General features: G+C 43.0%; 1 protein-coding gene across 1 annotated transcript in view; it reads left to right on the top strand.

Annotated features, from left to right (window-relative positions):
* The window catches only part of Phlpp1 (PH domain and leucine rich repeat protein phosphatase 1), a 222,488-nt gene that overhangs the window by 89,309 nt on the left and 117,050 nt on the right, over nucleotides 1-16,129 (top strand). Inside the window, exon 2 of the mRNA NM_021657.2 lies at nucleotides 15,512-15,708. Within this exon, the coding sequence (NP_067689.2) occupies nucleotides 15,512-15,708 (197 nt within the window). The remainder of the gene's footprint in view (nucleotides 1-15,511; nucleotides 15,709-16,129) is intronic.

A 16,129-nucleotide genomic window follows, 5' to 3' on the forward strand; every position in this document is an offset into this window, starting at 1 on the left:
GAGAAGCTTGAAATAATTGTGCTGATAATTCTAGACAAATATTTTGTTCAGTTGTTATCTTAAGGTTTTACTGCTGTGAACAGACACCATGACCAAGGCATCTCTTATAAGGATAACATTTAATTTGGGGCTGGCTTCCAGGTTCAGCAGCGGTTCAGTCCATTATCATCAGGGCAGGAACATGGCAGCATCCAGGCAGACATGGTGCAGGAAGAGCTGAGAGTTCTACATCTTCACCTGAAGGCTGCTAGCGGAATACTGGCTTCCAGGCAGCTAGGAAAGGGGTCTTAAAGCCCATGCCCACAGTGACACACCTACTCCAACAGGGCCACCCCTTCTAATAGTGCTACTCCCTGGGCCCAGAATATACAAACCATCACAGTTGTATAAACTGAAGATTATTAGAGGGTACAAAGATTTGCTTTGAGACACCCATTTTCCTGTGGGGTTTTTTTTTTTCCTTTCCCAAAATTTTGGCTGAAATTTTATTGTTTAAATAATTTTGGGAACTGGCTTTCTTTGAGCTAAACAGATTAGTTTGTTCACTTCTCTAATAGGTAACTTACAGAACACATAGTGTACTCCACATATTAGGTGAGGCTTTGAGCTTGCACATAGAGAAAAATTTACCTATATTTTGCCTGGACTAGAATCTACAAGCCATGGTATAGGATTGAACTAGGACTCCAAAACACAGTGAGAATGGACGTGTAAAGTTATCAAAGACCCCTGATAAATACCGTCTGATTTGTGAATATGTCTCACAAGGAACTGAGTCAGTCCCCTCGATCTGAAAGAGTGTTCCATGCGGCTCTGTAATAGAAGCACTGCACACCCATGGTGGTCAGCCGAGTGTGGCCTGGAGCTCCTGGCCTCTGCTGCTGCTCTTGGGTGCTGAAGGAGCGCCTGCTCTTGATGAGTGTACTCACCAGGGGGCACAGCTCTTTCCTCCCTTTCCCTTTCTCTTTCTTTTTCCTTTTTTGTCTTCTGGTGGTAAAAAAGGTATGTTTTTAAAGGTGGTCAGAAGCAAAAAGGACAACATTATAGAGTGTGTCTTAGTAGAAATGTAAAAGGTTTTAGCAGAAAACCATATGGACTTCAATTCCCCCTTCCTTTTAAGGGTATTTTCTTTCAATAAATAATCATTTACATTTGTAGTTATTACAGCATTTGTCTTCCTCAAATGCAGATGCTGGTGTCAAGAAAGTCCAACTACTTCCACTATGGTAGTATGTCTGCCTCATTTTAGTGACATGGCTTGGAGCTGGCTTTCCTTCTTCCTCTTTTAAAGTTCTTATTTTCCTTCTTTTTTTCTGTTCTTAGAATGTCTGGAATGATGGACATTTCTATTGGAAACATATCCAGAATGGAAGCTGTTGTTGTTGTTGTTGTTGTTGGTGGTGGTGGTGGTGGTGGTGGTGGTGGTGGTGCTGGTGGTGGTGCTGGTGTTTGGTTCTCTTTGATCTATAGCTGTTTTATAGCTGGTGCTAGAACAGCAGTAAGAGTGATGAGGACTCTGGTAAAAAGCTCTAGCACTTTCATAGAACAGAAGCAGAGTTATTTACCAGGAATGGGTCATATGGCAGAGTCTGCAGGTGTTTACCTGTGAAGGCTGGCAGCTTGGCAACGGGGTTTGGTCTACGCTGGAGGAGGGAAAGCACACTATGAGCAGTCTATCCGTTACGACTGCAGGTGTGCAGGGGATGCACATGGAGGAATTGCAACTATCACAGTTTCACAATAGTGCAAAATAGATCATCCTTTTCTATCTTTAGACTTTTGATGATGACGTGTGTCTGTCTGTCTGTCTGTATGTATGTATGTATGTATGTATGTCTGTATGTGTGTATGTGTGTGCCACAGGGTCTAGTGTAGTTCAGATTGGCCTTGAACTTCTGTGTGGCTGAGGATGACTTTGAGACCTCCTCAGTGCTAGAATCACAGACAGGCATCTGTCGCTCTGCCTGACTGGTTTTTAATATTATATTGGGAAAATTAAGTGATCACTTTGTAGCTGTTTTATGTGTAGCTCTGAAGAGGTTTAAACTTCTCTTCATTTCCTATGAATATCATAGGACTGTGGAATGTTTTATATGTATATTTTTAGAGATTCCTAATTAGTTGAGGGAGACTCATATGTTTGGAACAGGTGAGGCTTAGGCATGTGATGAAGATGAGGTCACTACACTTTAATTTGTGTGTGGTCATATGTGTATGTGGGTGTGTACATATGGAGAGGGAGCAGACAGTGTGGGATCAGTTTTTCTTCTGTCTGTGGATCTAGGAATCCAACTTGAATGGGCAGCCTTGCCTTTACTTGCCAAGCCATTTAGCTGGCTCAAAATTAGTGTCTTAAGTCAGTTTTTGAATTTTTGATTCTAGACTATTTGTCTCTAGTCAACATTGTAGGGAAAATGGTAGTTAACAGAAAGTCACCTAATACAGCTGAGGAGTTGAATACAGGTTTTAGGAAGTGGTTTTGCCTTGAAATGAAAAAAAATGTATTTTGACAAGTTTACATTTAGTATGTATTATAATATGGGGGATAAAGTCCATAACCCTACCTCCTAGAGAGAATCACTGTTGAATTTTGAGTTATATTGTGAGTCACAATATAATTATTATGGTTATGTAGAAATTGTTCTTTGTAATTTTCTGAATGCATATGGCTGAAATCTATCAGGAAAGGCAAATGAAATGTAGTCAGATTTTTTTAAACAGTATCTCAGAGAGTGGGATAGTGGCATAGACTCTCCGACAGTCGTTCATGCTTGGTATTAGGAATTTTATCTTAGCATTTATTTAGAATCGTGTATATACCTGGATGGAGCACAGCACACCTAATGAAAACATCCTGCAGTGGACATTTGACCTGGACGGAGCTGTGAGAGTCTCGCCTAGGCCTGTCTTCCTGAATTCTGCTCACAGGTTGTCCATCACCTCTCTGAGACTCAGCTCTATCAGAAGGAAGAAGATGAACATAGACTATTTTAGCAGCCATAAAGGTTTTTCTTCTTCCAGATTCAAGAATTAGTCATTCCTTAGATCTCTAAAGCCCCACTTTTAGTTTTCTTAAGTCCACATTCGAAGCCCACCCTCAGGCCCAATTGCTGCTCAGCTTTCTCAGCTCCAGAAAGCCCAGCTGCTTCTCCTCATTCATGGCATTTTACACTTAACTTCCCACAGGTGCCTGGTGACATTCTTTATGCAGAAGCACCAAAGTCAGGGAGGTGGCTGATGGAGCCTGGCAGAGTGATGTTCTGGTCAGGAACTAGGAGTTCTAGGTAGCTTGAGTTGAGTGCAGCAGGCAGACAGCAGCAGGAGTTTGTGCGGGTATCACTGAGGGTAAGGAAGACGACTTAGGGAGATGCTGTAAGACCGTGAGGAGATTGTGTGATGTTCTGCAAAGGGACTACCACAACAGGTGGTAAAGATTTTGCTCTGAGAGTGAAGACTAACTTGAATCGTGTTTTCTTTGTCAGAAGTTTAGAGCAGGAAGCCATCTCAACCAGCTACTGTGCTGGCTGGCTTTTGTCAATGTGACACAGCCAACGTCACCTGGCTTGAAAGAAGGCACCTCACCTAAGGAATTACCTCCACTAGGCCGGTCCGTGGACATATTCCTAGCTGTTTTCTTCGTTAGTGATTGATGGTTCCACCCTAGGCAGTGGGTCCTGGGTTAAGTAGAAAGAAGTGGAATATGCTGAGAAGGAGCCGTTCTCCCAGTCTCTGCTAACGTTCCTGCTCCCAACGTCCTCCTTGGCTTCTTTCAGTGATAAACTGTAATGTCAACGTATAAGCCAAATAACTCCTTTCCTCCCCAAGTTGAATTTGGCCGCTGTTTTATTATAGACACAAAGAAGCAAACTAGGAACCAGAGGTAGAGAAGGGGAGAGGGAAAGAGAGAAAGATGGTTATAATCTCTGAATGCAAAGTTATAATAAAACCGACACCTAAAGAAGCCTTCTTTTTTTTTTATTTTTTTTATTTTTTTATTTTTTTTCTTTTATTAACTTGAGTATTTCTTATATACATTTCGAGTGTTATTCCCTTTCCCAGTTTCCGGGCAAACATCCCCCTCCCCCCTCCCCTTTCTTATCGGTGTTCCCCTCCCCACCGTCCCCCCATTGTCCCCCTCCCCCCAACAGTCTAGTTCACTGGGGGTTCAGTCTTAGCAGGACCCAGGGCTTCCCCTTCCACTGGTGCTCTTACTAGGATATTCATTGCTACCTATGAGGTCAGAGTCCAGGGTCAGTCCATGTATAGTCTTTAGGTAGTGGCTTAGTCCCTGGAAGCTCTGGTTGCTTGGCATTGTTGTACATATGGGGTCTCGAGCCCCTTCAAGCTCTTCCAGTTCTTTCTCTGATTCCTTCAACGGGGGTCCTATTCTCAGTTCAGTGGTTTGCTGCTGGTATTCGCCTCTGTATTTGCTGTATTCTGGCTGTGTCTCTCAGGAGTGATCTACATCCGGCTCCTGTCGGTCTGCACTTCTTTGCTTCATCCATCTTGTCTAATTGGATGGCTGTGTATGTATGGGCCATATGTGGGGCAGGCTCTGAATGGGTGTTCCTTCAGTCTCTGTTTTAGTCTTTGCCTCTCTCTTCCCTGCCAAGGGTATTCTTGTTCCCCTTTTAAAGAAGGAGTGAAGCATTCACATTTTGATCATCCGTCTTGAGTTTCATGCGTTCTAGGCATCTAGGGTAATTCAAGCATTTGGGCTAATAGCCACTTATCAGTGAGTGCATACCATGTATGTCTTTCTGTGTTTGGGTTAGCTCACTCAGGATGAACATGGTAAAAGCCATATACAGCAAACCAGTTGCTAACATTAAACTAAATGGAGAGAAACTTGAAGCAATCCCACTAAAATCAGGGACTAGACAAGGCTGCCCACTCTCTCCCTACTTATTCAATATAGTTCTTGAAGTTCTAGCCAGAGCAATCAGACAACAAAAGGATGTCAAGGGGATACAGATCGGAAAAGAAGAAGTCAAAATATCACTATTTGCAGATGATATGATAGTATATTTAAGTGATCCCAAAAGTTCCACCAGAGAACTACTAAAGCTGATAAACAACTTCAGCAAAGTGGCTGGGTATAAAATTAACTCAAATAAATCAGTTGCCTTCCTCTATACAAAAGAAAAACAAGCCGAGAAAGAAATTAGGGAAACGACACCCTTCATAATAGACCCAAATAATATAAAGTACCTCGGAGTGACTTTAACAAAGCAAGTAAAAGATCTGTACAATAAGAACTTCAAGACACTGACGAAGGAAATTGAAGAAGACCTCAGAAGATGGAAAGATCTCCCATGCTCATGGATTGGCAGGATTAATATAGTAAAAATGGCCATTTTACCAAAAGCAATCTACAGATTCAATGCAATCCCCATCAAAATACCAATCCAATTCTTCAAAGAGTTAGACAGAACAATTTGCAAATTCATCTGGAATAACAAAAAACCCAGGATAGCTAAAACTATCCTCAACAATAAAAGGACTTCAGGGGGAATCACTATCCCTGAACTCAAGCAGTATTACAGAGCAATAGTGATAAAAACTGCATGGTATTGGTACAGAGACAGACAGATAGACCAATGGAATAGAATTGAAGACCCAGAAATGAACCCACACACCTATGGTCACTTGATTTTTGACAAAGGAGCCAAAACCATCCAATGGAAAAAAGATAGCATTTTCAGCAAATGGTGCTGGTTCAACTGGAGGTCAACATGTAGAAGAATGCAGATCGATCCATGCTTATCACCCTGTACAAAGCTTAAGTCCAAGTGGATCAAGGACCTCCACATCAAAGCAGACACACTCAAACTAATAGAAGAAAAACTAGGGAAGCATCTGGAACACATGGGCACTGGAAAAAATTTCCTGAACAAAACACCAATGGCTTACGCTCTAAGATCAAGAATTGACAAATGGGATCTCATAAAACTGCAAAGCTTCTGTAAGGCAAAGGACACTGTGGTTAGGACAAAACGGCAACCAACAGATTGGGAAAAGATCTTTACCAATCCTACAACAGATAGAGGCCTTATATCCAAAATATACAAAGAACTCAAGAAGTTAGACCGCAGGGAAACAAATAACCCTATTAAAAAATGGGGTTCAGAGCTAAACAAAGAATTCACAGCTGAGGAATGCCGAATGGCTGAGAAACACCTAAAGAAATGTTCAACATCTTTAGTCATAAGGGAAATGCAAATCAAAACAACCCTGAGATTTTACCTCACACCAGTGAGAATGGCTATGATCAAAAACTCAGGGGACAACAGATGCTGGCGAGGATGTGGAGAAAGAGGAACACTCCTCCATTGTTGGTGGGATTGCAAACTGGTACAACCATTCTGGAAATCAGTCTGGAGGATCCTCAGAATATTGGACATTGAACTGCCTGAGGATCCAGCTATACCTCTCTTGGGCATATACCCAAAAGATGCCCCAACATATAAAAAAGACACGTGCTCCACTATGTTCATAGCAGCCTTATTTATAATAGCCAGAAGCTGGAAAGAACCCAGATGCCCTTCAACAGAGGAATGGATACAGAAAATGTGGTACATCTACACAATGGAATATTACTCAGCTATCAAAAACAACGACTTTATGAAAGAAGCCTTCTTTAAAACAGCCCGAGAGCAGACCTAAGCATCGACTGCTAAAGCCAGTTGAACTTCTGTTTTCCCTGGTGCACAGCGGATAGAGTTAAAGGTGCCTGAGAATATAAGCTGGTTCATCTTACCTCCAGCGTGGTCCGTTTGCTTCTGTGGTTCAAATTAATGTAATCAAATGCTGCAGAGCCTCGGTTAAAGGGACCACTCCACCCAGTGCTGGGAGTCGGTGTGTCTCAAACTGTAGTCTCAGTGAATTCTAAAACTCAGTTGAATTTGAACTCTTGGAGGTGAAGCCCTACAATCAGTGTTTTATTTGTGGGCTTCCAGGTCTTTCTGGTGTGTCTGCTAAAAAGTTTGAGGCCTTCCACTTGAACTGGTTTCCATTCAGTATTTATGCTGAGTCTTGCAGTTACAACTTATAATTACATCTTATAATTTGAAAGTTCATAACTAATTTTGCTATAGCTTATTTAAGAGTTTGGTAGATTTCTCTCCCTACATTGAAATTACTTTAGCTCCGTGTTTACTGAATCATTAAGGCCACTGGGGAGAGTACACAGTTTTCCAGCACTACTTAATGAGTATTGTAAAGCGAATTGTAAGCTCTGTTAGTATTTTCAAGGCTTAAGAGTCTACAGCAGTTTGAGGGCTATAAATTACCCCAATCAAACTGAGTAGCTATCAGGGAGAAGCAGGAATTACTGGGCAGCTGACTTGATGTGTTTTGATCTGATGCATAAAGTAACCCTCCCCCAAACCAGTTAGTGGCTGGTTGTGGTTTTTTCATTAGCTAAGAGCAACCACACTTCAGTCTGTTTCAGAGCTCCTGCCAGGGCTTTTCATGGTGACCTTAGCTTCTCTGTCCAGACAAATTACCGGATGTAGTTTAGGGCTCAGGTCTCTAGGCTCTTACAGGGTCATTTTAGTCTATTTGCTGGCTCTTGAGATGGCCCTAGACGAGTGATTAAATTCATCCTTTCTATCACTGGAACTAGTGAAAAAGGATTTAGGGATTTGAGTCCAATAAGAAGACACTTTATAGTTTATTAGTGCTTAAGCTCAAAAGATAGAGCTGTTGAAGTGAGAGCGTTGAGGTGTGTCACTCATCCAGGGGCCATGTTGGATTTCTCCATGAACTGTAGAGTCCTTAGATCCTCCTGGGTTTTTGGTTCATGAAGGCTCATAACATCTGCCCATTGTCTTGGCAGCTTAATATGCTATTCTTGCTCTCTCTTTACTCTTTCAGGTTTACTAAGTTTTACATTTAGAGAAATACAAACTATTATGTTTTTACTATATTCAGGGGACAGAACTAAGTGAAACCAACATAGTAAGGGACACTAGTTAGTGTCCTCAAACTCAGTGGCTCAACATTGCAAACCTTTGTTTTTCCATAGCTTTGAGTTGGGAGCTTGGGTGTGAGCCTTTTGAGTGTCCGGCTTAGGGTCTGTCTTGAAGTTTGCAGTCGTATGTCCCAGGGACTGCAGTTCTTCAGGCTTCACAGCAGCTTCAGCATCTGTTTGTGTTAGGACTTACATGGCAGGTGGTTCGAGGCCTGGGTTCCACACTGCTGCTCGTGGGAAGTTCCTGTACCTCTTCTCTTCAGCCTTTCGTCAGTTTGTGTGCGTGCCTTCATGACCACGCAGCGGCCAATGAACATGGTCTCTATAAAATCATAGGAAGTAAGTGGTATCCAGGCCCCGAGTCTTTTAGGGCCCATCTTTGGAGGTGGCAAGAGGCCACTGTTCCTTCTACCGTTCTTTTTATAAGAAGTTAGTCGGGGTTGGGGATTTAGTGCGGTGGTAGAGCGCTTGCCTAGCAAGCGCAAGGCCCTGGGTTCGGTCCTCAGCTCCGGGAAAAGAACCAAAAAAAAAAAAAAGAAAGAAGTTAGTCACACGGAAGGGGAATGGAAGGAGGATCCAGCTTTTGAGGGAAGAATGTAAAAGAATCTGTAAACATGTTGTTTTGTAAATGTGAATATGTGTGTGTGTCTGTCTGTGTGTATGTCTGTGTGTCTGTGTGTAGGTGTCCGTGGAGGCCTTCAGAAGAGGGTGTAAGCTGCCTGAGATAGCTCTGTAAGAGTGGCTCCTACTCTTAACCACTGAGCCATCTCTTGAGCCCCTGCCACAGTAGGGAAAGGCATTTGTTGTCAAGTCTTGTGACCTCAGTTTGAGCCGTAAGACCCACCTGGTAGAAGAAAAGAATTGACTTCCGCAGGTGTCACAAGCACACACATAGTAAACAAGTATATAATTAAAAACAACAAGAACAAACAGCAGCAATAGCGGCTCTAGGTCAGCAGCCATAGTTCATTGGCAACAAAATTACAATTCCATTTTTTCAGGAAGTAGCCTGCATAATTTGGTGCTAGAGAGAAAAGAAGAGTTCAGAGAGATAAAGTTCTAGGAATCTGTAAAAGGTCCCACAGAGAGAGAGAGAGAGAGAGAGAGAGAGAGAGAGAGAGAGAGAGAGAGAGAGAGAGAGAGAGCACAATTAGAGCACGCATATGAGGAATATATACAAAGCTGCAAAGACACCACAACAGACTGGGAGAGGTCATGCTTGACACGCATGCAGCCCAGGGCCAGGTCATGCTTCTACTAGCAAGAGTGGAAAAGAGGACTCATCAGAGTATTGATTGCTAATATTATTATTGGCTCAAGATTGCTGTCCTACAAACAAATTTACAAGAAATACACTGCTTCCAAATAACTGTTCTAGAACAGTTCTGCATTGTTTGTGGAAACACAAATTAGCGTTCACAGGGTTAGAATTCATAGCAAATGGTATTCAAACAAAAATTATTAGTGATGTGGGAAAAAGACCCATACTGAGAAGACACTGACACAGCAGCAGTGTGAGGGACACGATTAGGTTCAAGGACATTTACACAGCTCCTGTACTCATTCTTTGAATGAAAGTACTTTGTGTGTGTGTGTGTGTGTGTGTGTGTGTGTGTGTGTGTGTACCCACCCAAATTGAGCTTCTAGAGATAGAACATATACTGGATCTAATTAAAAAAAAAACAGATTTAAACAGTTCAGAACAAAAGATTAGTAAACCAGAAGATGCAGTAATTGAGGAAAGCAAACAGAAAGAATGTCATGGGGTTATAATTTCAAGTATTTAATTTGTGTGTGTGTAGTCGGAAACCCCAAAGAGAACTAGTGAGATCAGAGAAAGTATTGCAAGTAGTAATAGCTGGCAAAACTCTCAGTTTTGACCATCATTTCTAAGTCTTGTGTATAAGAAATGTGAAGGAATAGATCAAACATCAGGTTGCAGGGAGCTGGGGACATATTCAGCTGGTAAAGTGCTGACCTTGAAAGCACAGGGACCCTAGCTGACTCCCAGCCCTCACTGAAAAATGCCTGCTGTGGTGTCACGAATGAGTAATCCCAGTCCAGGAAGGTAGAGACATGGGAAACCTTGTTGCTAAGGTTGTGGACAGAGATTCTCACACTTAGGATTGTCTTCTGGCCTGCACATGTACACCCTTCCGCTGCCATGCATTAAAGAGAAAAACCAATCGCTTAAACCTATCAATAAGGAGAGAATCTTAAAGGCCAGCCAGGTAGCAGGGGACATGCACACTTATAGCAGCACTGGTGCTGGAAGGACACCTTGAGAATTCTGAAGAAGACTGTTAACCAGAGTGCAGTGAGATATCACTAAGAAACAAGAGGGCTCGCTTATACACGGAAGCAGGCAGACTTTATTATTAGCAGATCCGTACCACAAGAAAAGGCCAACAGAGTGAAAATAACCTCACATGGATTGGATTTATATAAAGTAGTGAAGAGCACTGGAAATGATAGATATGAAAGATATTAGAGTTCTCTCAGTAATTCAATGTTTATAGTAAAACTTAAAAATGTTTGGAATGTAATTTGAGGAAGTTTGGTAGACTCTTGCTTTTAATGCCAGCATCATTTATTTTCTTGAGGTTGGTCACATGAATCCAATTGCACTTATCTGTCAGATGTGATGTTTATGCACAGTTATCTTCATATGTGTATATATATATATATATATATATATGTATTGTGTGTGTGTGTGTGTGTGTCTGTGTCTGTGTGTGTATGTGTGTGTACATGCATGCAGGTATCGAAAGAGGCCTGGAGAAAGTGTTGAACCCACTGGAACTGGAATTATAGGCAGTTGTGAGCCATTTGCTTGGAACTGAACCAGGGCGTCTGCAGGAGCAGTAAGTGCTCTTAAACTCTGTGTCGTCCCCACAGCCTTCTATACATGCTTTTTTTTTTTTACATGCTTTTTTCTTAATTTTACTTCTTCTAGAGTTCATGCCTTTCTTTCATGTTCTTTTTCAAGTGACTTTATGTGGTACAGAAACACTAAGTAGCTGGTTTATAGTGAGCACACAGTTGAAATTCATGGGCATAAAGAATACATTTGTTGGAGGAAAATCTTACTTTGCAGATTAAGTTGTAGATGTATTAAATTTTTTAGATTTATTGCCATAAAACAAAAATTTTGTTGGCGATGCTGAAAGCAACATTTGGTTGGTGACTACCAGGATTCCAAAATTGTAGGTCTTTTGGAGTTGCCAGAAAGTCCAGTGATCCTGATACATGTCCCTGACCACATTCTGAGAAACGTTGCCTTAAGCCGTGTGCTTCAGGAAAGATTTCCTTATTCCCCCTAGAATTTTGCATAGGTCTGGTTTATAGTGGGTCCTTCCTTCCTTCCTTCCTTCCTTCCTTCCTTCCTTCCTTCCTTCCTTCCTTCCTTCCTTCCTTCCTTCCTTTCCCTTCTTTCCTTCCTTTGTTTTTGAGGATGGCTGCTAGGAGTTTATTTTCTTATTGGTGCAAGGCAGGGTATAAGACCAGGAAAACTTAGTGCTGTGAACCAGCTTCTGCTGGTGTCTGTGGCTGTAGCCTTCCTAATTTACTGGATGAATGGATGGAGCTCTGCCCTAGCACCACTTAAGCTTGGGGTAGCTAATGGGTTTGCCAGCTCAGGATGGGTCGATGGTGTTGGCCTGCCCAAGATAGATGACTGACTTTTTTCTTTATGGTTTCAGGGATGATCAGGCTTCTGGAGGGTTGGGGAGTGTGTGGGAAGGGAGGGCCTTTTGCTCAGGAGACTCTACTCCTGTGTCACTGTGTCTGTGAATGGAAGGTGACTTCCTGAAAAAGAAGTTGGCCCATCAGTGGCCTGGGTCGACCTTGGGGAGACCCGGGATTTGGGGCAAGGTATCCCCGGTGTATGTTTTTTGGGGTACCAGACACTTCTCAACTAGCAGTTGTAGGACAAGGAGCCTAGATGTCGCTGCTGCTGGAAGTGATGGCTGCCATGCTTCATTCAGGGCTTGCATTCTGCGGAGACCTCAGCAGTGACTCCTTCTCATGGGCCACGGTGTAGTCATGGGTAGCAGTGCCTGGGCATTAGGCTGTGGGGCCTATTTGCAGGGATAACCAACCCAAGGAAGACCGCTATTCGAGGATGTGCATGACACGAATGTGCATACTTACTCTCCTACCTGTGCAAACCTGTGGTGGACATGTCATTCCCAAAGCCAGGAATTGTACTGTACAAAATAAATAAAAGGGGAATTGTCTTTTGATGTGGGAGAGGAGTGTTCAATAAGTCATTAAGAAGCAGATCCTTTAAAATCATGGTATAATTTCCTATAAGGATCCTTAACTCCCTTCATGGGGCAATGTCTTTTGTGTGTATGTGTTGGGGGGGTAATATAGATCACCATTAAAGAATATTACATACGTATATGTATGTATACATGCATACATATATGCATGTACAGCAGAACAGAGGACAGCTTGTGGGAGCTTTCTGTGCATGTACCGTGTGGGTACCAGGGGTTGGATTCAGAACTCCAAGCTTAGTGGCAAGGGCTGAGCCTGCTGAACCAACTACCTCGCTGGCTCTAGATCACCAGTTCTGTTAGTGCCAAGTGAGCAGATAGAAGAGAATGTGTGTGTGTGTGTGTGTGTGTGTGTGTGTGTGTGTGTGTGTGGCTTTAAATGTCTGCTGTCCTATGTCTGTTTTAGCCTCAAATGTTTGTTTTCAGAGCATGTCCTGAGTCATGAGAATGTCTTGAGCTTACAAGGGGTTAGAGTAACATTTCTACAGCCCAGTCTATACCCATTGGCTTAGCTTTAGACTGGCAGAGAACAACTTCTTTGATGTTACTGGTATTTATTAGAGCACCGGCAATTGGAACAACTTTAAATTAAAAATTTTGTGACTACATAGTGATAGCTAAAATGATTCCAGTGTTGGAGAATAAGGAAGTTTGACACAAAGGAGGGTGTGCCTGTGTGACTGCCCAGGTGTGTATTACCTCAGTCACCTCCATATTCCCAAGAGGGCAGCTGGTACCCAGCCAGTTCTGCAGGCGCATCTGATATGGAACACCCAGGAGAGAAAAAACTAGAGAGAAATGTACTCGGGACAACATGGCTGTGGGTGTGGGTGTGGGTGGGGTGAGGGTAGGTAGGATGGGGTAGGTGGTGGGGATTGGCTTCCGAGTGAGCTCTTTAGTGCTTTCTAAGAACAAACCTGTCTCATCCTTGGATCCCATGACTATTTGGAACTCTTGGGAATTTTCCTGACTAGAACATAAAAATCCAGTTTTTGTTGATATGTCCATTCTATTAAAGGTTTTTTTCTGGCCTAAGTCCATATGTCTGGTAGTTGCTTGGGCTTTCTCTAGGAAGGTATTTGGATTTACTGAATTGAAGGGCTCTCTTTATATACCCCAGATTTTGCTTTTTCCTCTTCTGTCTCTATACTCATTTGCAAACCTGAATGAATGTGATAGATCCTTTGTGTCCTTGAAGCCTCCCTGGTGTGGTTAGATAATATGTCTGCCTCTCTGCATTCACACGTGTACAGAGGTGTGGATGTATTTAGATCGGATCCTTTGTTGGAGAATGTTCTTTTATTTCACAGTCAAGGAAGTTGGGTTTTAGGATTCAGGTATTATTTTAGTCCATTTTCATTTCCCTTAGAATCTTATCTGTTCCCTACCGTCTCCTGTATGGGAGAGAGTCTGTCACATACAGAGGTCTCAAACTCCTGTAGTAGCAGCTGGTATTGGTTGTCAGCTTGACATACGTGCGGAGAGGGAACAAATGTGAGGAACTGCCTCTCTCAGATTTCTCTGGAGCATTCAGTGGGACATTGTCTTGGCTACTGATTGATAAGAAGGGCCCTGCCCACTATGGGCAGAACTATGCCTGGGCTGCTGGTCCCAGGCTGTCTAAGAAAGACAGCAGGTAGAGAGCAAGCCAGTAAGCACTCCTCTATGGTCTCTGCTTCAGCTGCGTCCTTCAGGACCCTGCCTTGAGTTCTCACCCTGGCTTCCCTCAGTGACAGCCTGTGACCTGTGAGCTGAAATAAAACCCACCCCACCCCCACCCCCACCCCCACCCCTGTCAACTTACTTTGGGTATTGTGTTTATCACCACAAGAGAAAGCCCAGTAGGATGCCAGGCATCTTCCTGTCTCAGCATAAATGAGCATGTGCAGAGCGAACCGCGACAGTGGCAGGTTCTGTGTGTTAGGAACAGTCTCCTGGCTTCTTATGTGCTGTGGGCAGATGGGCACCGGTGGGCCGCGGCACAGACCCCTTCCTGTGGGCACTGGCTCAAATGTGACTAGCTGTACAGTCACATTTCATCCTTGCCAGCCAGCATAAGATTGCAAGGGTGAAGTAGTCATTTTATAAAAACAGTTTGGTATGCTGGAAGAGGAAGTAAATGAGAACATGCTCTTTTATTAGAAAATAGCATATCTGCCCAACTGTGTTTATTGGGTGGGTTCAAAACTCTGACTCCTCTTGAAGTCGGTTTTAAATGCTGTTGGCTCTTCTTGCTCCATGCTCCATGGGCGTCAGGCAGCTCTCAACTCTTGGGGTCTTTGCTGCTGTGTCTTTAAAGTTTAAAGTCTCATTTGTGTATTTTGTGCATGTGGTCACGGAGTGTGCCTGTGTGAAGGCCAGAGAGCAGCTTGTCTGGGAGTTAGTTTTCTCCTTCCACTGTGGTCCTCGGGATCAAACTAGGCTCGTCGGGTTTGCTGGCCTGTGAACCATTTGCCCATTTTTAACAATACCGTGTCTCTTGAACGTTTTACTCCCCCGATCCTTGGCAGCTAGACTTCTAAATACCTCACTTCTCACGTGTGTCCCAGTGCTGGACATGCGTCTCTTACTTCTCTCTGATGAATTCAGCATCCGACGTTGGTTGATGTTTCTGTAGCGCTATCAGTGTGGTGTCAAGTCAGCAGAGCTCCTGCTGCTGACAGTGTTGGTGTGGGGTTCACGTCCTTCCTCAGGGCAGTAGCTCCTGAAGCCTGTCCCTGCCTCTCTAACGTACAGTGCCGTGCTCTGTCTCCTCTGGTCTGATGGTGGGCTCCTGTCAGAACATTCGCTTCTCCTTTCCTCTTTAGTAAGTGAACACTGCACTGGGTTGGTGTGCAGGGAAAACCCGCACTTAGTCCTACTAAGACTGATTGTTAATTAAATGTGAGATGCTCAATGTTTATTTTCTATCTTGACTCATAATATTTTCTTTAGTTTACTAATGACTAGCCACCCCATCTCTAATATAAAATAAATGATAAAGAATAGGAACTGAGAAAGGCCTGAAATAGTCTTTTTCTTGTGTTTTTTTTTTTTTTTTAAAGATTGCACTTCACTTGATAGCAAAACAGACATCAGGAATTATTACGGTTGTTTTATTACCATAATTCTACAATGACTTTGACTATTTAGTTATAAGTTAGTTTTAACTCTCTAAAATGATTACTTCCTCATTAATCTGGTATACTGCTGAGAGGGAAAATGCTCATTTTTAAAGACTAATATATTACATGTTTGCTTGTGTTTGCCTTAGGAAAGCCTCATAGCACTGGGAGCTCTGAGCGGATTCAGCTCTCGGGAATGTACAATGTCCGAAAAGGCAAAATGCAGTTGCCAGTGAACAGATGGACAAGACGCCAGGTCATTCTGTGTGGGACGTGCTTGATAGTGTCGTCTGTGAAAGACAGCTCGAGTGGGAAGATGCACGTTCTGCCTCTCATTGGTGGAAAAGTAAGTAAAGCTAGAATACCGACATGTACTCCAGCAGTAGTAAGGACCCCCTCCATTTCTGTAGTCAGAGGGACATGGATTTGGCTGGTCTGAGCTCTCACTTTTGTGAGAGTGTCATTATTCTGTTTTAGAGTGCAAATGATAATGCCCTTATAAGGAGGCATCCTGTGTGCTGTCGGGTGCAGGACACTGTTCCTAGGTCTGCATGTAGGCATAAGCAAGTGTGATGGCAGAGGTTAACTCCTCCTGGTGCTGAACTCGCCAGGACTAACATCCTTAGTTTGTTATGAACTGGAAATGGCACTCATACTCAACAGGTATTTCCAGCATTATGGTGACTTTTCTTTGGGCATGTTAACTATTTTACTATGCCTGTTGCTTATAAAATAGAACCTTTTTTTTTTTTTGAGGGAAGTATTAA

The sequence above is a fragment of the Rattus norvegicus genome, chromosome 13 (assembly GCF_036323735.1).
Source record: "Rattus norvegicus strain BN/NHsdMcwi chromosome 13, GRCr8, whole genome shotgun sequence".
In the NCBI taxonomy this organism is placed as follows: domain Eukaryota; kingdom Metazoa; phylum Chordata; class Mammalia; order Rodentia; family Muridae; genus Rattus; species Rattus norvegicus.